We start from the raw sequence: 21056 nt of genomic DNA, 5'->3' as shown, positions 1-21056 counted from the left end.
TGCCTTGCATATGGAGTAGTGATGGTCCAGTGCGCACAGGCTGCACCTCTGGACAGGGTGCTGACACTTGTTGGTCGGGTGGGAGAGCTCGTAGCACTTAAAGCACTGCTGGATCTCATGGTATCGTTCCTTTTTTATTTGGTGGGGTGGTATTTTTAGGCCGAAGCAGTAGAATCCTTGTGTGGCAGCCTGGGTGGCCGCAGCTATGGTGGTGAACGTAATCTTCATTGATGTTTCGTCGGTGTTGCAGAACTCTAGGTTGAATACCGACAGGTTTGGATTTTCGTCCTCGATATTGTTTATGATATGATGTTGAGGTCGCTCAGCGATCCACCGGCTGGTCCTGCTGGTAAAAACAGTTCTTCCGGCCAGGAACTGACGTGGGAAGTGAGGATGTAGGTAATGCTCTTTGCGAAGAATGGCATCGTTAGTGAGGAGTTTTTCTAGCTCCTCTTCACATGAAAAGAAGAGGACAATATCTTCACCTTCCTGATTAATGTCAGCGGGTTTGAGGCCAGTAACGTCCTTCAGGACCTTTAAAGTATTACTTCTCCCGATAGCATGACCGTCAAGTGGAGTCGCTCTGACCTTAAGACGTTTTGGTCGCATTGTGATCACACTGCTTCTTGTGATGTGTTGGCGGGAGATGTCTTCCCGTAGTCCGAGTGAAGATGAGGAATGTTGTTGTTGTTAGAGATTTAGCTACTCAGGACGAAGTGTCCATGTAGCACGGGCTATGGTGAGCCCGTAATTGAGTTTGGTTATACATGATAACTTTTTTCCTGTGATATTTGGGTCTAAGTTTAAAATAGAGGTGGGGGATTCCTCCTTTTTCCCTGTTTATTTATCGCTTCTGTTTTAGCGCACTGGTTTTAATCTTGTTTTATTAACATTATCTTGGTGGCGGATGTAGATGCAGAATGCTCACTAATGAGTCCCATTCCTCAACAGCTTTCCTAATCATTGTAGTCGCGGTGGAATGTGCATCTAATGCAGCTGCTGTCGTTGGATTAATGTTGAGTTTGATGTGCAGGGGTTCAGTAGCTTCACATTCCAGTAAGTAGTGTAATAGTGGCGCCTCTGCTTCAGTTTCATAGATGTGACACTCTTTAACTATTGGGTTCATTACCTCCCAGCAGCACTTGTAACCAAGTCTGAGTCTGTATATGGCTACTGCAATGTCTCTGGATATCCTTTTGCCAGGCTTGAAGGAGGAGTAACCAGTGTCTTGTTCGTACCATATCGCAGTGGATCTTCCTTCCGCTACTTTGGCTCTGTGGCGACTTTTGATAGTTAAAAATATTTTCTTCTTGATTTGCTCCTTAATCTGTGAGAAACTTGGAGGTATTTGAACCTGTACAACAGGTAGAGCAGTGGCAGTTTTTCCTAGTGAGTCTGCATTTTCATTACCCTCTATGCCAATATGACTTGGTGTCCAATTTAGGGTAATTGACAGCCCTCGATTATGTGCATCTTTTCCTATATGTTGAATTTCTGTGAGTTGTATATTATCTCTGTGCTGACTGGATAACAATGCCTGGAGCGAAGATTTAGAGTCTGTATGAATGATGACATCATGTAAATTATTCTCAATTGTATAGTTTATTGCCTCCTTCAGGGCATATCATTCTGTTTGCAATGTTGAGCACCCACTATTCATGCTCCAGTAAGCTTCATGGTTGGTAGTGTAAACTGCTGCCACAGCAGAACCTCTTTCTTGATCAACTGATCCGTCTGTGAAGATGTGAGGCGTTGTGGGTCTAGAGATAGTTTCCATTTGTTGTTCTATTACTTCCTTGAGCCTCTACGGGTCACATGCTGATTTTTTAACTGGTAATCTTTCAATGATTATCTTTAGATTCGGTTCTTCCCATGGAGGAGGCTGTCGAAAGTGTTGATATGGTCTATCTTCCCCTTTGTTTTTAATGGTCCATTTCATGTCCATTTTCTCTAAAATCTTGACCACATTATCCATCCATGAGCCTGTTCTGTACTGTAGGTAATTCTGAAAGGATCTCTATATGCCATCCATGAGCCTGTTCTGTACTGTAGGTAATTCTGAAAGGATCTCTATATGCTGTCTCTGATTGACAGCCTGGCGGTTGTTCCAGTAAGTTTTGCTATTATGGTGGCTATCCTTTGTTTCATCCTGTTTTCTAATGCTGGTAAATTGGTTTCCATTCTAAGGTTCTCTCTACGCGTCCATATTGGTGCTCCCAGCATTGTTCTCAGAGCACCATTTTGAGACACTTCCAGTTTCTCCCACTGGTTATCACTGAGGGATGTAAGAGCATGAGCAGCATAGTCGATGAGTGACCTAACTGCTTGAACGTAGTACATTTTGAGTACTGGTAGAGATGCACCCTCTCTAAGACTGGTCAGAGAGCGCAAAACTGAGTTTCTGGCTTTCGGCGTTGCCGAAGATATTCAATTTCTTGAGTGAATTTCAACTGATTGTCTATTATGACTCCTAGGTATTGAAAAGAGGTAACCCACTCAATTTCTTGTCCTAGTACTACGATGGAGTACTACACATTATTTATTCGACCCGCGGATACACGGGGTTCACCTCACCTTCATCAGGGCTTTTGTAAACAAACGCCATTTAAAAAAAAATCGTGGGCCACATTCCCGGGTGTGAGGGCCTCAGTAGTGAGTGAGCAACCAAGGCTGGCGCACGCAGCATGAGCTCACAGCACTGCTGTTCAGCTTGTAACCCACAGCATCGCCGAAAAATGCCATAATATATATGTTCATGCTATTATTTAGCGATGATAATATTACAGAAGACCCCTGACTGTGATCAAAATGACCAGGATTCTGATAATAACAGGATTGTTTTGTTAATTAGGGCCGTAGTGGGAGGAGTAATCTTGGTAGGGAGGGATGTAGCGTTATCTGCTGACTCTGTGTGACCACCTTTTACTGTCTGTACTCATTATAGCAGCTTTGTTGTTCGCTATGGGTGAACAAAACGTGCAGATACTTATATATAACGTCTATATATTGTGAATAAAAGCAAAAACAATATGGTGGGAGGAGAATGGTGGCGAGTAAGGTGAGGTGATGGAGGGAGCAAGTGACAGACTAAGGCGGGCTGCCACTTCCTGCCACTGCCACTCAGTATGCCAACTTAGTGGTTAATTATGGTGAACACAGAAGTAGATACTTCTATATAACGTGTATATATAGTATAATAACAGTAAAATGAGTGTGGGGAAGAAGCCATTTTGGTGAGGGACGTGGTGACATCTGCATGATTTATCATGCTGGATAGGGGTGGCCACTATGCTCTTTGGGCACTATACCGGACTAATTGAGCGGTTATGGCGAACAAAACTTGTAAATACTTATATATAATGTGTGTATATAGGGTAATAACACCACAAACAGTATTGTTAAGGGAGAAATTTTATTGCGTCTGACCTTGAATGTGTGAGGGCGGTTGTCTAACAGCCGCCAGCTGACTGTGTAGCGACGTCTCTTAGTGCCTGAACTAACTATATCAGCTTTGTTGAACAGTTGTGGTGAACAAAACATGTAGATACTTATATATAACGTCTGTATATATTGAATAAAAGCAAAAACTGTATTGTGGGAGGAGAATGTGGGCAAGTCAGTGAGTTGAGGGAGTGAGTGGCTGGCTGGTGTGTGGCGGTCACTCTTCGTTGCTTTTTGACTCATAATACCAACTTAGTGGTTCGTTATGGTGAACAAAATATGCAAATACTTATATATAACCTGTGTATAGAGTGTAATAACCGACAAAGTATTTGTTCACTGTTTGATGAACATAATTGAATCAACAATATGCTCACCATAATTTTGAGTTCAGCGATGATTCACGCATTTTATTATATAAATATATCACACTACACACTATTGAATAATATTACAGCAAAAAACGAAAAAAAAAAAAAATCAGCGACATTGAAATAATTAGGTAATTATCTCTTTGTGGCCACTCCTGCCTGACAGCTGAGGCGGAGCAGACCGTCTGGCACGCATGATGAGTCGGCGTCTGATTTTTTTGCCAGACTTTCCCGCCCTATAACAGGCAAAATATGCCACCTACGATTTTTTTCCATGATCAGAGAACATAAATTAACAGGTTTAGTATAAAAATCTTTTTTTGTTATGCACCTGTGGGTGACAATGGCCAAATAGCCCTTAGCAACTATTAACTATGTCTATTAATAGGAAAAAGGACGTAGCAATTATGTCTATTAATCCTTCAGGACAAGGCAATACCCTATCAACTCCATACACATGTAGACTTGATATTATATTTAAGATTTGCTTGTTCATTATCACTGAGTACAAGCCATTTATCGGGTTGAAGTTCGAGGCGCACCCTAATGTCTACATTATCCAAAATGTATTCACTAACTGATGTGACATCCAACATTAGTTTGAAGCAAGTATTTACACCGCTTGTTTTCATATCAGCCATCCGCTGTTTCTTTCGAACCGAAGCATTAGTGAAATATCCAGGTTCAATTTTGCCAGGATCAACACGATTAAAAAACTGGTACAGCTTATCATGGCGCGTAGCCTTACACCCTTAAATCGTAGATAGTAACTTTACGTACAACCAAAATGAGAATTATGAGCTGGTTTCAACTACTGTTTTGTTTAAATACACAAATAGCGGATTTGAATAGTGTTTCCGACAATCCATTCACTAACGAGATGTTTTTAGTATCTCCTAAAAGTGTTATTCCTTCTTCTTCAGTTAGACCGATAGACAAATCCAAAGCAAGAGATGTTAAATCCACCAGCTGACCTTTCACACCTTTGTGATAAATTCCAGATAGGTGTCTGTAAACATATTATTGACCCCAGAATTCACAGGTAATACATCCACCGTTTGTCTGCTTGCAATTGTTGATTTTAGCAATCGGGGGGGGGGGGAATACTTTAGGGAAAGCCTTACTAACAGCAGTGGTATAGTGTTCTAATGGGACCTGAAGGCCAAGAGCCTTATATCCAGCCATGTTCGTGCTTTAGATAACACCAGCCGAGTGAGAAGAATTTTATGACAACACAATATATTTAGCTTTAGTAAAACATTGAATGTTTACTAATTTTTTTAGATTTTTGTTTTTTTGTTTCATTTCTCTGCACTCTTTCCCCTATCATTTGCTTCCCCATTCCTTTCAATGTTTCAACTCCGCGTTTCTAAAGAGACACCCCTTCACTGTCTGGCCCGTTGCCGCCGTGAGGGGGCTTGGTGGGCAGCTGCCGGAGTGTGATGCTCCATGGGTCAGTCCACTGTCCTTTTACAGCCTTATGCTCCTGCTGCTGCCTTTACCAATTTTGCCAGACCCCTTTTCCTTTTCCTTGTGTTACATTTTTCTCCCCCCTCTTCTCCTATCAAATTGTCATTTCCTGCCGACCTTTTGCCTGTTTTGATTATTCTTTCTACCATCTTTTGTTTTGATGCCCGGGTGTTTGAGGAGGCATACTCTTGCACCCGTAGAACTGTAGTACCCAAAGTCTCGAGCGAGGGGAACCTTTTATTGTCAATCCCCCTTTCGTCACTGAACCCGCTCTCGACGGACTCACGGTTCTTAACGTGGTGTTTGTGGGGCGTATACTCACGACGCACCCCTAGAGGTCCCAGGCAAGATCGGCGATAGCTTCCTGTCGGGTGTCCTGCCTCCAATTGTGGCTCCATGGTGGGTGTGGGGGCACATTCGTGAATGAAAGTTTTCCCTCGTTTTCATTGCTGATAATGTTTCCCTTGTACTTTCTCAGGCTGGTGGGGTGGGCGACCAAGCCCCCGAGTCGGACTGTGTTGGAAGACCAGGCTCTGTAGCCCCTGCTGCATTGGGCCCCGACGACCTGACTACTCCCCTCAGCTCCCCTCCCTCCTCTGCGGTAGGGTCGACCCCAGCCCCCAGTGGTGACCACCTCGTCCCCTGGCACGGCTTCGTCTCTCATTGTGACTACTGCGCCTTTTACCCCCCCCCCTCTCTGGGGGTTCTCAACGCCGTTCCCGCCACGGCCGCACTCGCACGATCCCTTCCCGTAATACTACTTACAACGCCTTGTTTGGACCGCTACGTGGGCTAAATACTTTGATCTCCACCATCTGGATTCTACTCCTCCTGACGATTTTTCCCTCCATAAACACCGTGTTGATTCAGTAGATGCCTCTGTTACTTTTGGCTCCACCAGTTATGGTACGCGTGTCATCGCTGCTCCTCAGGATGCAGCTACTCGCTTAGCCGCTTTGTCCTGCATTGGAGAGACCCCTGTTCGGGTCTCCAAAAACGCTCGGTTAAATGCCAGTGTTGGCACTGTACTCCTCCCACACCATGTTGCAACTGGTGTTCGGGACCTCAAAGATTGCCATGAGAATATTAAACATATCCTCGAAGCCCAAGGCCATTCTGTCCTCCAGGTGGACACGTTTACTCGACCCCCTCGTGGTCGTCGCCGTCAGCCCCTTCGAGTTGTAAAAATCACCTTTGATAGTAAGACCCTTCCGCCCTCTATTATTCTTGCTGGTGCCAGATGCTCCGTTGTACATTCCCTCTCCTAGACTTTGCAATAAGTGTTGGAAGTTCGGGCACGGTGTCCTCAAATGCACCAGTACTGTGTATCTATGCCCCATGTGTGGAGACGATAGTCATTCTAAATCCGAGTGCACTTCTTCCCAGGCTAACTGCCTCAATTGCGGTGAGGCCCACCCTAGCTTCTCAAGCTCGTGTGTACACTACAAACTCGAAGAAGCCGTCCTCAACTTGAAGCACCGTGATCGTCTGTCTTTTCCTGAAGCGAGACGCCAAGTTCGTCGTCTCACCCCTTTCGGGGGCGTATCCTACGCTCGCGTGTTGCGTTCTACCTCTCCTCGTCCTTCCCGTCTTCCTCAGTCTCACAACCGTTTCCAGGCCTTAAACCCGACCACACCCACCACCTTCTCCCCTATTCTTTTGCCTCCTGTCCCAGATGGCCTCCCTCCTGGTTCTCCATCTGGGGTTTCCCCCCTTCCTACCCAGTCCACCATATCTCCTTTGTCTTCTTCCCCATCTCCCCCCACTCTTTCTTCCCGACCCTCCCCCTAGTCTCTTGACATTCGACGCCACCTGTCTGTCCAGGCTGATATCCATCATCCTCCCAACAATCTTCGTGTTATTCACTCCCGTTCCTCTTCTCCTGCTGAGACCATTGAGTCTGTCGCCCGGTACGTTGTTACTGGAACGCCTGTCTCTTCGAGTCAGAAACGTAAGCCTGGCTCCTCTCCTTCTTCCTCTACAGAGGGTAAGAAGGCTTCGCTCTCTTCCTCACCCCGTCCCTCTGACTCTGTCACTACATCCCCTTCAATTTCAGTGGTCGAACCCCCTATCCCAGATATGGAGGTTTCTTTCGCCCCCGATTCCCTCTCGATTGCTGCCCTTGCTGAGGCGCACTCCCTGCCTTCTGCCCCCCCTTCTCCAGCTGTCCTTGCCTGCCTCTCTCAGTTGCCTCCTCCCCCTGCAGACCCCGTCAGTCCGCCTCTGGCCTGTCCTCTTGCTCCCTTCCCTCTATCCTTACTAAGTTTACCCACGCCCCCTAACCCTGACTTTGCCGACCCTGATCCTGAGATTCTTTAATAAACTGTGTTCTTCTATACCTTTATTTCTTTCTTGTTCTCTGTTACTGTCCTTTCTCTTTGATAATGTCTATTCTTCAGTGGAATATTCGTGGATTTTATGCCAACTTCCATGAACTCCAACTTCTAATTACACAGTTTACACCACTTTGTGTTTGTCTCCAGGAACCCATGGTTGGTGCTCGTCCTGGTCACTTTCGTGGTTATTCCTTTCTTCCCCCCCCCCCCAGCTCTTGCTGGGGCCCGTAACTCTACTGCTCTCTTAATTCGATCTGATATTCCCTTCGTCCCCCTACTTCTTCCGTCACCTATCCATTGTTCTGCTGCCCGTGTTTTTGTGGGTAAATGGTATATAGTCTGTTCCATTTATCTCCCTCCAAATGTTCTGCTTTCTCTTCCTGATCTTAAGCACCTCCTGGACTCCTTGCCAGAGCCGGTGCTCCTTTTGGGTGATTTCAACTGTCGACATTCCCTCTGGGGTGATGTTCTGACAAACCCACGAGACAGTCTTCTCGAACCGTTCGTCCTCGCTTCTTCTCTATCTCTTTTGAATTCTGGTGAGCCCACTCATGTGGACTCTGGAACTCGCACCCTTTCCTGTCTTGATCTTTCTCTCTACTCGTCGTCCCTTTACTTAGATTTCACGTGGCAGGTTCTTGATGACCTCCATAACAGTGATCATTTCCCCATCCTCGTTTCCTTTTTCTCTTTCTACCCTCCCCTCTCCTTCCCTAGGTGGCAGTTTGCCAAGGCTGACTGGTACCTATTCACCCTCCGTGCTACTCTCTCTGACCTCTCCTCTCTGCCTCTTCCTCGCGCCCTCCTTTTTTATGACACTGTCTTCAACGCTGCCCTCAGCTCTATCCCTTGCTCTTCCTCCTGGGGCACATGGAAGTGCGTTCTCTGGTGGAATGCGGACTGTGCTCGGGCTGTCTGCTGTAAGCATGCAGCCTGAAAGAGGCACCGCCGCCGGCAGACGACTGATTTTTTTATTCTGTTTCGGAAGGCAAGTGTGGTATCCCGTAGGACCATCCATACACCTAAACGTGAGAGTTGGAAATCTTATGTTTCCACCATTACGTCCGATACTCCTCTGCTGCAGATCTGGAAGAAGATCCACAAGATTGCGGGCAAGTTCGTTCCAGATGTCTCGCCGGTTCTCGACCTCCGTGGTACTCTTGTGGCGGATCCAGTGAAGGTCACGACCAAACTGAGTTCCCACTTTCTTCTGTTAGCTCAGGTTCTCATCTTCTTCAATCCTTCCTTCTTCGTAAGCCTGTTCTTGAATCTTATTCTTTAGATTTCCGCACTCATCTCCGCCTTCCCTATAACGATCCTTTCTCTCTTTCTGAACTTCAGTCTGCCCTGGCCCCTCTGCGGATCTACGGCGGCGGGCTCGGATGACGTTCATTATGAGATGCTTCGCCATCTCCTTCCGTGCACGTCTCAGTATTTACTGAGTCTGTATAACCAGGTCTGGGAGTCGTCGTCCGTCCCTGAGGACTGGCTCGATGCCGTTGTACTCCCTATTCGGAAACCAGGGTCTCTCGGTACGTCCCCTACGGACTTCCGCCCTATAACTCTCACGAGTTGTGTTTGCAAGCTGTTTGAGCGTATGGTAACTGTCCGTCTGATGTGGTTCTTGGAACACCATCGCCACCTCTCTCCTTCTCAATTTGGTTTTCGCAAGTGCTGCAGCACGACTGATGTCCTGGTGAACTTGGATGTCTATTTTCGTACTGCTTTTGCTGCGAAGACCTCCGTTGTTGCTGTTCTTTTTGACCTGGAAAAGGCTTATGACACGACTTGGAGATACCATATTCTGTCCCAACTTCGTTCTTTTGGCCTTCGTGGTAATCTCCCTCTCTTCCTTCAAAGCTTTCTCTCTCGTCGTACCTTTTGCGTCAGGCTTGGTGCCACTCTCTCTCTCTGCCTCTTTTCGGCAGTATGAAGGTGTGCCCCAAGGTAGTGTTCTGAGTACTACTTTTTTTCTGGTTGCCCTCAATGGTCTCCTTTCCTCCCTTCCTTCTGGCATCTTCTCTGCTCTTTATGTTGACGATCTTACTCTTTGCTGTCCGGGTGATGATTCGCCTCTCCGTCAACGGCGGCTTCAACTTGCGATTGATGCCGTGTCGTCTTGGGCCACCGGTCATGGCTTCAAGTTCTCTAGCACTAAGACTTGTGCCATGACTTTTACTCGGAAGCGGGTCGTTCTTCGTCCCTCTTTGTCACTTTATAGTCATCCCCTTGAGTACAAAGATTCCGCGAAGCTTTTGGGGTTATTCCTTGACACTCGTTTGTCTTGGTCGCCCCATGTTTCTTACCTCCATGTTGAATGCTTTAAGGCCCTTAACCTACTTAAAGGTTTTGTCCCATACTTCTTGGGGAGCGGATAGGCGCACACTTCTCTATTTGCATTCCTCTCACTTCCTGTCTAAACTCGATTATGGTTGCCCTGCATAGCATACTCTTCTGCTTCTCCTTCCACTCTTCGCCATCTTGATCCTTTGCACCATACTGGGTTGCACCTCAGCTCTGGTGCTTTTCGTTCAACTCCTGCCCTCAGCTTGTACGCTAACACTGGCTTTCTGTCTCTCCAGGATCACCGTGATCGCTACAGTCTTCTCTATCTTGCGTGATCCTTACAGCATCCTCACTCTCGCCTCTATCGTGCTTTGACTTTTACCCCTCCTGTAGTTCCTGTTCCTCTTCACCTCCTCCCTCTTTCTGTCCGTTTGTCTCGCTTACAGCATTCTCTTTCAGCTCATATTACCAATGTTTCTCCTCGTATTGTTCCTTCCTTACCTCCATGGAGGGTCCCCCTTCCCAAATTTTTTACTTCTCTGGACCCGCATCACTAAAGCTTTTACCCCTCCTACAGTTCTGAAACGCCTCTTCCTTGAGAACTTTTCTTCTCACTCCCACTCCGTTCCCATCTTCACCGATGGGTCTAAGTCTGCTGACGGTGTTGGCTACTCTGTTGCTTTTCCTGACCACACTTATATGTGTCGCCTTCCTCTGGAGGCTAGCATCTTCACAGCAGAACTTTATGCTATTCTCTATGCTCTTCGTCTCCTGCTTTCCCGGTGTCAATCCTCCTTTGTGGTGGTAGTTGACTCTCGTAGTGCCCTCATGGCTTTAGGGTCCTTTAATCTAGTCCACCCGGTGGTTGTCAAGATTCAACATTGGCTGTTTCTTTTCTCCAGTAGATTTAAGTCAATTGCATTTTGCTGGGTTCCCAGCCATGTTGGTGTCTCTTTAAATGAGCGTGCGGATGCTGCCACTAAAGAATCTATCCGCGCTTGTGCCATCTCCCGTAAAAGTATTCCTTATTCCGACATTTACCCAGTTATTCATGCCTCCATCCTTACCCGCTGGCAGAGTTGTTGGTCTTCTGTTATTGGTAACAAACCGCGTACTCTTAAGAGACGTGTGTCCCAGTGGCCTTTCTCCTGCCACCGTAACCGGCGGTGGGAGTGTCCACCGGCGGGCAAGTGTCCAAGGGACACTTGTCCCTAGGACTTCAATCAAATCAAATTTTCAATTAATTATGTTAATCCCTCTGTCACACAGACAGTAACAATCAATGAGTAATTATGTTAACACTGCCACACAGAAAATAACAATCAATAACTAATTACGTTAGCACTATCAAACCTGCCTCATGGCATTAGGCAGACGGATGCTCACGATAACCACAGATAGTAATACTAGGCAGTCACGTTGCTTCTGCAGTGATCGCGTGGTGGGCACTTTCCTCTTTTCTTAAATCACTTGTATCTAAGATGAATATCAACTAACGCAAACCGGATTTTGCAGTGAAATGCGCTAGATGAAATTAGACGGATGATGAGACATTAATTAACGTCGCGTTAGGCGGAAAGTCTAGTTGTATCCGGCAGCTTAGAAATTCACGTCTTGACAGACAGGCGACTATTGCAGAACTGAGGAGTGCAGCGTAGTGTACCGGGGCTCCACGGCTCCCTCCCACACTCCTCCTACATATATGTATCTAGCCCACCAGGCACTGAGGAGAGGAGAGGCCCAGTCACACAAGGAACGGTTGATCTAGCTGACTCCTTCCTGACTGTGATATTACTATAAACTAATAACCATTCTTATGTCATATCTGCAGGATAGATGTTGTTAGAAATTTTTACACTGTAAGATTCTGGCAGGTGAAGTTGTGACCGCATGAGATAACAACTGGACGGGTTAATCACACAACACACAGGGACGCCATTACCAGACGGTCTGAGTGGAGACCGAGTTCACTGAGGACATGTTTCTTGCTTGTTAACCAGGATACATTCTACAACGACAGCTTAGCTTTTGGCAAGTAATAGGAGTTAAACATTAGAATAACCCGTAGTAATAAATTTTATAAATCAATCAGTTTGATTTAGTAAAACATTCTACAATAAACCCTATAAGTTTGTGAAGGAGGTTTCTAGTGGGTTCAAATTAAACCTATTCAGTCCACTATCTAAAGAAATTCTTTAATAGCAAATTAAATATAAGTAGTTTAATAAACAAATCAATAATAATAACTAAAATAAATAACACAAATCCTACTGGTAATTTCTTCCCCCAGCAGCCAAGAAACTTTCATCATTAAGATATCCTTTTTACCTTTTCGACATCAGCTGTTGCGAAACGTTAATTGAAGCAGAAGCACAAACCTATTTTCATTCTGCACTACTTCCTAGTATTACCTCACCCATATCACTCACTTGAGTGCTGGACAAGGTAGAAACCTGTGCGAGAAAACAAAGTTCTTATTGCACTGGTCAGTACATGAGAGTCTTTAACACGAGAGAGATTTTAGTGTTATCTTGAGTTATCTTGAGTCCTTAATGTTATGTGTAACATTCTGAAAATTTCGTATGAGACCATTTTCTAAAGCAACAGTCCATCAGCAATCATTCATTCTATGGCATTCGCATTTTAAACTTGTTCACTCAACACCAATGCTCATCAAATAAGAGTTTCTAGGTTCAAGCTTCTAATGCACTAATGTTAGGTAAACGTTATAAACATGAAGATTTATTACTAATATTAATAGCATTCTAAGTGAATCATAGTCATAATTAAATATATATATATATATATATATATATATATATATATATATATATATATATATATATATATATATATATATATATATATATATATATATATGTATATATATATATATATATATATAAATATATATATATTTGATGGAGAGAAAGAGAAAAACTTATATATAAGGAGAGAGCCAGAGATATTTGATTTTTCTTTTTCTTTTCAGGAATTGGTTGGAAGTTGAAGATATCATAACTTGGAAGCGTTTAGTAAGTCATTGAGCTGTTTGTTAACATTTGTAATAATTGTTTATTTATTATCCATGTCAAAGGTTAACAATAGTTATTTATCCTGGGAAGTCTTTCATGGTGATCATTCATTAATTATATGACTCACTTTAATGGTTTGCTTTATTCTTATTATATATTTGTATCAATATTATTAACCCTAGGCCAAGTTTCTTTTAAAATCATCCCTTTTTATTCATACACATTATCATGTAATATGTTATATATTGATATATTACGTTTTCACAACAGACATTCCTCTTGACAATCTTAATTTCACAATGATGACAACAGAATTTTTGTTTAGGTTTGCTTTGTGTAAAAATATCAACGTTAATAGCATTATTAGTTTTCATTATTTAATTAGATTTTAGTGGTATTACTTATATTTTCATAAAATGTGCTGGAGGATTGATAATAGGTAACATATTAATTTTAGATGTATATCTGGAAAAGCTCGATCTTTTTAGATGTTTTTCACGTTTTTGTTTATGTAAAACTGAAAACTGAGTTGGCAACACTGAGTCATATTGCACGCTATTGCAGATTGGACGATGCAACAATCGAGTTACATTATCCGTTCTTCCTACTTGTGTTTGTTTGCTCTAACAGTTTGTATGTTCCTCCTCCATATGGTGTGTTCTAACGATAAAGCTAGATATGTTGGTAGTTCTTTTAGAAATTTCATGTTAAGGATGTTGGAGCACACCAGAGTATCTTTAGGAACTGGTCAGCCTTTATCTAAACCAATGCTCTCTGATATTTAAAATAATTCTTGGAGAGAGATTCATCCTCTCTGTGAGACTGGTTTCAAAGTTTTGGGTAATCATATTGAAGTCTTTGTTTACAATTTCGTCCTTCGTTCGATAAAAGCACCTCGTCTGTGTAAGAACTGTGCAGAGTTTATATATAAGCCCAGTTCCTTTAGTTTACCCCTTTAACGTTTAGAGTTTTATTTTTCACTTATCTATACCTAAAAGAGAGATTGGACGTCAGACACCTGGGTCTAGCCTCACCCAAATTGGAAGAATGAATGGTATGGGGTATAGGATGAACATAGGCTGTTCGGGGTCCCCAGAATTCAAAAGTGAATGGCATGCTAGTGCCACATTCAGACTCCTTCGACAATTTTTGTCACTGCCTGCCACCCACACTGCTAAATATTTTCAAAATAAATTAAAAAAAAAATCATTTTTCAAATACACCATTATACACTGATTTCGGGAAAACTAACCTAAATTTCCTGATGTTCATAATTGGCCCTTACTCCCATAAAAGAGATTGTCTTCAGAGTCAGAGGTTTCCCAAGCCACGTGCCTTTCTCAGAGTAATGGGGTGTGTATTCTATTTTGTAGTAGTTCACACTACATAGCTCTCACCCACATATTAGACAATTATATTTTTTATAAGATAGGAAAACAGACAGATATTGGGGCAGACAAAGATAGAGACAGAGAGATACACATACAGAAACAAAGACATAGAGTCAGTGACAGAGAGGGATAAAGATTCAACCCAATCTATATTTATGGAAGGATACATGGATGGATAAAGGAAATGTTGAATGAATAGTTCGATAGATAAAATATCATCCACTCTTCCGTGGAAATAACTTTCCTTATTAAGACTACTCAATAGCTCAGTCGATAGAGCTTCTGCTGCACATACGTGTAGTCCACGATTCAAGTCTCTATAGCTCTGGTGAATGGAATGGAGATGGATAGATAGATGGATGAAAATATGGATAATTATATGGATAGATATATGGATAAATAAATAAATGGATAGACGAGAGAGGGATATTAAATTTCAGTTGATAATGGGATAAATAGATGGATAGATGAATAGATGAATCCACAGGTTGTTGGATAGAAATATGGATGGATAGATGGAAAGTTATATAGATGGACAGACAGATGAATGGATTGATTGATTGATGAATAGGTGGATGGATAGAAGGATAGATGAACAGACAGATGAATGGATTGATTGATTGCTGAATAGGTGGATGATAGAAGGAGAGATAGATGGCTGAAAAGACAGATATATAAATACATAAATGTATATATATACATATATGGATGGATAAATTGGTAGGTAGTTGAATAAATAGTGGGGTAAATAGATGGGTGGATAGATAGTTCCATGATGATGGACACTTAGATGGATAAATGGATTGATGGATGCATAAACTGATGGACAGGTGGATAGAGATATGAAAAGGTGGGAACCCCCCCCCCCTACTTTGTGTGTTGCGTGTGTTTATTTTTTTTTGTGGAAGCTATTGTGCATTAATCATTTATGCATTGTTTGAGACTGAAATTTGTTTCTAAATTTGACATTTTGTTTAATATAATTTATATTGTGATACTTTATAACACTTTCCTGTACCATTGTATTTTGTTTTGTATTTTTGGAATGTGTGTTTGTAATTAATATGTGTAACAAAGGATATACACCGAGAGATGTAACCTGTTTCTCTATGTGTATGTGGCGAGGGTTTACTCTGGCTGTAGATTACATCCAGAGCCGAAGTATTCTTGCTGGTTGGTCAGTATGCATTAGTTGTTCACTTGATAACATTAAATGGCTTAATAACAGGCCATGATGCCCACAGGGGATATGTACACCGATAAGTGTAAACCACTTCTCAGTGTATACTCACTGAGTTTACTTTTGTCCTGGACTATGTTGAGGATTAAAGTATTCTTGCGGGTTGGTCAATATTCAGTTGTGCTGGCTTTAGTAACCCTCCAGAGGTTGATGGGCCTTAAGCTCGATCCCAAACCAAAATAATTTAGATTTACTATATTGATTGACCACTTACTAAGTCGAAATTTGGCGTTTCTCTGTTTTATGTATTTAATTTGTCATTTTCCTTATATTGCTGTCTTTTTAAATTGTTAACGTTTTGAAATTAGGTTTTTAACTTTTTTGTTAGATTTATTTTATCTGATGCTGCTAAACTTAAACAAATCTTTGCTTTATATCAACGTGTAGTTGAGAGAGTTATTTGATCCCTCTTTTGTGGTCCGCAGCTTATGGCTCATGGCTGGTCTTCTTAAATAACATTTTATTGCTTACGTTTTTGTTGCTTGCAATAGATATGCGTCAAGCTTGAAAGGTACCCAAGCCAACTTACATCAGAAAACTCTTGACCTCATGAAGGATTCAAACTCGGTCAGCCAGGACCTCCATGCCTCCTAGCGTGTCCAGTACTATATCCGTTCACCCAACAGACTCTACAAAAGTACTGGAAAGTCGTCTGACTTTTAACCCCAATACCTGACAGCGCACGTGAGTATTTTGGGCTCAGATATATTATCAAATTACTTCAGCATGCCGGGGGCTCCATAAGTAACATTTGTGCATCAAGATTAAATTGTCCCCAAACCATCGTGCATCAGAAAACTCTTATAGTACTGGACATGCCAAGGGACATGGTGTGTCGAAGGGGTTTGGCCTCCATGACCAAAATCTGATGTCTATTCTGATGTGCTTATTGGTTGTGGGGTGGTTCTTTATTCCTAAAACTGAAATACATCATCATAAAGCGCCTACCAAGGATGCACTCCGTGGCTCAGGACACTGTTTGTGAAAGTGAGATTGGTGAGGGGGTTAGGCGCTCCACTCGAGCCCCATTCCAGATTCCCAAGATCTGGCGTTCGGCTATGTGGTTGTGTTGAAAGTTGGGAGTGTCCAACCACTCCCTGGAGGCTGACCAGGTTCAAATCCTTCAGGGGGTCAAGAGTCCAAAGAGTTTCCTGATGCGTGCTGGATTGGGGACCGTTCAATCTTGACACAAAAATGTTACTCATGCGGCCACAGCATGACGAAGTGATTTGATGATATATCTGTGGCCAAATTAGTCATGAGCGCTGTCGGGAAATTGGATTTAAAAGTCAGACGTGTTCCAATACTTTTGTACAGTTTTTTGGTTGAGTGGATATACTACTGGACACACCAAGGGGCATAGAGGGGTCAAGAGCATATATGTTGATACCAACCGAAGAATATATAAATTAATCCAGCTACATGATGAAGAATGACGACACTAAACTTCAGCGAATCCTGAGGAACCCTTTGGAAGACCTTAAACACAAAGTGACCAAAACTATCACGGCAATCAATGAAGAGAAGTGAAGTTCACCTCACTAAACTCCAATGCGACTATGGCCTTGCGTATGCATTTTGCAGTGTTAAAACCCATAAACCAGGTAACCCACTACGCCCAATCATCAGATACCAATCCCAATTTTCCAACTTGCGAAAGACTAAACGAACGTCTACCTACATACACTCCAAGAAATGACAATTTGCAATCATCAGCAGACTTCATAAGAATAATCAAGACTACATAGCCCGAGGTAATTACTGCTTCACTGGACGTTGAATCCCAATTTACCAACGTCCCGGTCGATACCACCATAGAAATGATCCTGGACAGAGTATACAGAGACAAGATCACCCCTAAATTAGACATACCCAAGCAACACTAGAAGAGCATTCTCGAGGCATGTACAAAGGAAGCTCCTTTTATCAGTTCGCAAGGTAACATGTATCTACAGGTAGATAGAGTATCAATGGGCTCCCCCCTAAGAGCGATATTTGCTAATTCTTACATGGGAACCGTCGAGGAAAGAGTCTTCAGTTGCAGACAAAATCCGATTGCATACTGCCGTTATGTCGATGATATATTCGTAATAGTAAAAGACCTAGAAGAACTAATTGTTCTAAAAAGCCGTCTAGAGAGAGAGTCAGGACTCCAATTTATACATGAAAATAGTAAAAATGACAGTCTGCCATTCCTAGACGTGTTAAAAACAACAGTAGCAGCATCTCTAAGTACATGCGAATATTGCCAAGCCACGAACATAGGATTATGCCTAAACTGTAGGAGTGAGGTTAGATATTAAGCCAGTTTTCTCAACACTTATACTCGTCGAGCCCTTACCCACTGCTCTGAATGGAGCAAAGTGAATAGGACGTTAGAAAGGATAACACAAGTACTGGTGAACAATGGTTATAGTAACCATGAGGAAAACACTAACCAAGAGATACTTTAAGACGACACCTGGACCTGTAGTACAACCCAGAACCATGAACAGAAACCACAACACCTTCACTAAAATTATATTACAAATCCACCATGCACAGCGGATATAAGAAAGAGGAAAGAATAATGAAAAAAAATAATCTGTAAAAGAGTAAAAAGCACAAGTCCTCACCTAAACTTAGACATTATCATATACTATAAACAAAAGAAGGCCACTGACCTTCTCATTAGAAACAGCCGGAAGCCAACTGAGAATCCTTTGCAGCAGTCGAACATGGTAAATATTTACACCTGCTCGTATGAAGGATGTAATCTTTAATTTTAATACGTAGGTATGGCAGCGAACAAGCTCACAAAGTGCTTGACATGTCATCTTCAATCAGGTGGCCGTAAAATGCATATGAGACAAGCTCATGGCATCACCTAAACAAGAGAAATGCTAAATAAAAACACTTGCATAATAGACAAAACCTAAGATGTAAGAAGATTACTGTTGACATTATCTGACAATCTGAGTCAGAAAGAAAGTAACACACACACAAACAAAAAGAAAAACAAACAGGGAAAACAGAGTGACAGAAACAGACAGACAGGAAGACTGGGGTGAGGTAAATCTTCTTGGACACAATTATTACCTATATATCGTTCATATGTGTGAGGCCTCCCGTTATGAAATATTATTATGGAATTTGATCCCATATACTTGCTCTGCCTCAACTATAATCAACTCCAACACATTTGATCCCATATACTTGCTCTGCCTCAACTATAATCAACTCCAACACATTTGATCCCATATACTTGCTCTGCCTCAACTATAATCAACTCCAACACATTTGATCCCATATACTTGCTCTGCCTCAACTATAATCAACTCCAGCACATTTGATCCCATATACTTGCTCTGCCTCAACTATAATCAACTCCAGCACATTTGATCCCATATACTTGCTCTGCCTCAACTATAATCAACTCCAGCACATTTGATCCCATATACTTGCTCTGCCTCAACTATAATCAACTCCAACACATTTGATCCCATATACTTGCTCTGCCTCAACTATAATCAACTCCAACACATTTGATCCCATATACTTGCTCCGCCTCAACTATAATCAACTCCAACACATTTGATCCCATATACTTGCTCCGCCTCAACTATAATCAACTCCAACACATTTGATCCCATAAACCTGCTCCGCCTCAACTATAATCAACTCCAACACATTTGATCCCATATACTTGCTCCGCCTCAACTATAATCAACTCCAACACATTTGATCCCATAAACTTGCTCCGCCTCAACTATAATCAACTCCAACACATTTGATCCCAAATACTTGCTCCGCCTCAACTATAATCAACTCCAACACATTTGATCCCATATACTTGCTCCGCCTCAACTATAATCAACTCCAACACATTTGATCCCATATACTTGCTCCGCCTCAACTATAATCAACTCCAACACATTTGATCCCATATACTTGCTCTGCCTCAACTATAATCAACTCCAACACATTTGATCCCATATACTTGCTCCGCCTCAACTATAATCAACTCCAGCACATTACAAATTGTCGTCCTTCGTCTGCCTATTTTCTAACTTTCTCAAAGTGTATTGCATATTCCTGTGTGCTTAAAAAGCAGTGAAGCATAGTCAAATTTTGACTTAGATTTTGATCACATGTGAGTATTCTTTTGTTTCAGAGGAAGACATTTTGTATTGAAGGCATCCCACGCACTAATTTATACATTGAAGCTACATGGCATGAACTCGTAAGCCAGGTTGGATTATTGCCAATGGTTTGTATATAATTTAAATTTTTCAAATTTAGAAGTTTTGACTTATATATTATTAATAGATCCGCTGTGACCTGAAGCCATTCACAGGAATTATCCTCAGTACATTCTCTGAAGCATATCACATTTCTTCTCTAACTAAACCCTCTCATGAAATTGTCCAGTAGCCACAAATATTAAACTTGTCCCAAAATTCCTAAAGAATTCCTGTCCCAAAGTCTGCCTGTGAAGTGGCAATGACAGAATTCGACGTACCCGGGACTGGCTAGAGGAAGAGATGACCGACAGTAAGGTGCTACGGAGGAGTGTAACCAGTGAGTTGCAAGAAGCTCCTGCCAGGGGTTCGCTACCCTTGTATTTGTACGTGAAGAGGCCCAGCAGCGCGAGGCTGATGTTCTCTGCCAGCTCTAGGCTGGAGAGTGATTGTGGGCGTGCACGGAGAGCACCTAGTGAGACTGTGTATAGGCTGGCCCGTGTCCAGGGTAGACTCGTTGGTGTTTCCCAGTACTGGTTGAGGACGGTACTGTGTGTTGAGGAAACACGGAAGCTGACAAGACTGCATCGATTGAGCATCGAAGAACACTTAGTGTCCCATGAGAGAGACACTTGTGTACATAATAAGTGTAGAAATACTTCTTCTAGGGTTATAAATGAGGTGATGGGAAAGTGATTTTATATGAATATATTGATAATTAATGGAGTGTAGTATTCAATGCACCTTCCCCAGTGTGTTTTACTTGCATTACCGAGATCACACCTTGAAAGTCACTACTAACTTGGGGCCGGATACCAGAACTTTAGTACCACCAGAAAATAACCCGGTTGTGACCCATTGTGGCCGTAACAGAAGGACTGGAGGACAGGGAAGGTTGCTGTGGCTCTGCAATGCACATGCGTTCCTGAGCCACAGCAACGCGTAGCCGGGTACTGCTAGTCTATATAAATAAAAATGGAAATGTTTTGTTCAAAATCGCTAATCTCCGAATATTCTTTACCGATTGCTTTGAAATTTACAAACAAAGTTTCGTTCGCATCCGGCCAGGTTTTTATGTGCATTCTATATAGATGTCACGTCTGTGACGGTAACAAAACCTGCTTTTTCTGAAAACTATGTGTTTCATGTGAGGGAAATCCTTACCGATTGCTTTGAAATTTTGACAACGTTGCATTCGAATAGGCGCGTCATTTTATATGCCTACTATATACGTGCCTGACCTGTGACAGGAAAAAAACATTTTTT

The 21056-nt window shown here is 42.5% G+C and overlaps 1 protein-coding gene across 1 annotated transcript in view; it reads left to right on the top strand.

The window, feature by feature from the left end:
* Nucleotides 1–19923, top strand: part of LOC138358420 (uncharacterized) — a 115640-nt gene extending 95717 nt beyond the window's left edge. Inside the window, exons 5-6 of the mRNA XM_069316253.1 lie at nucleotides 12897–12939; nucleotides 19724–19923. Coding sequence (XP_069172354.1) covers nucleotides 12897–12939; nucleotides 19724–19831 — 151 coding nt within the window. The 3' untranslated portion in view covers nucleotides 19832–19923. The remainder of the gene's footprint in view (nucleotides 1–12896; nucleotides 12940–19723) is intronic.
* Nucleotides 19924–21056: the final 1133 nt, after the last annotated feature.

This window comes from Procambarus clarkii, chromosome 83 (genome assembly GCF_040958095.1).
Source record: "Procambarus clarkii isolate CNS0578487 chromosome 83, FALCON_Pclarkii_2.0, whole genome shotgun sequence".
In the NCBI taxonomy this organism is placed as follows: Eukaryota; Metazoa; Arthropoda; class Malacostraca; order Decapoda; family Cambaridae; genus Procambarus; species Procambarus clarkii.
The sequence above is the reverse complement of the archived record's forward strand: the minus strand, read 5'-3'. Positions and strand labels throughout refer to the sequence as shown.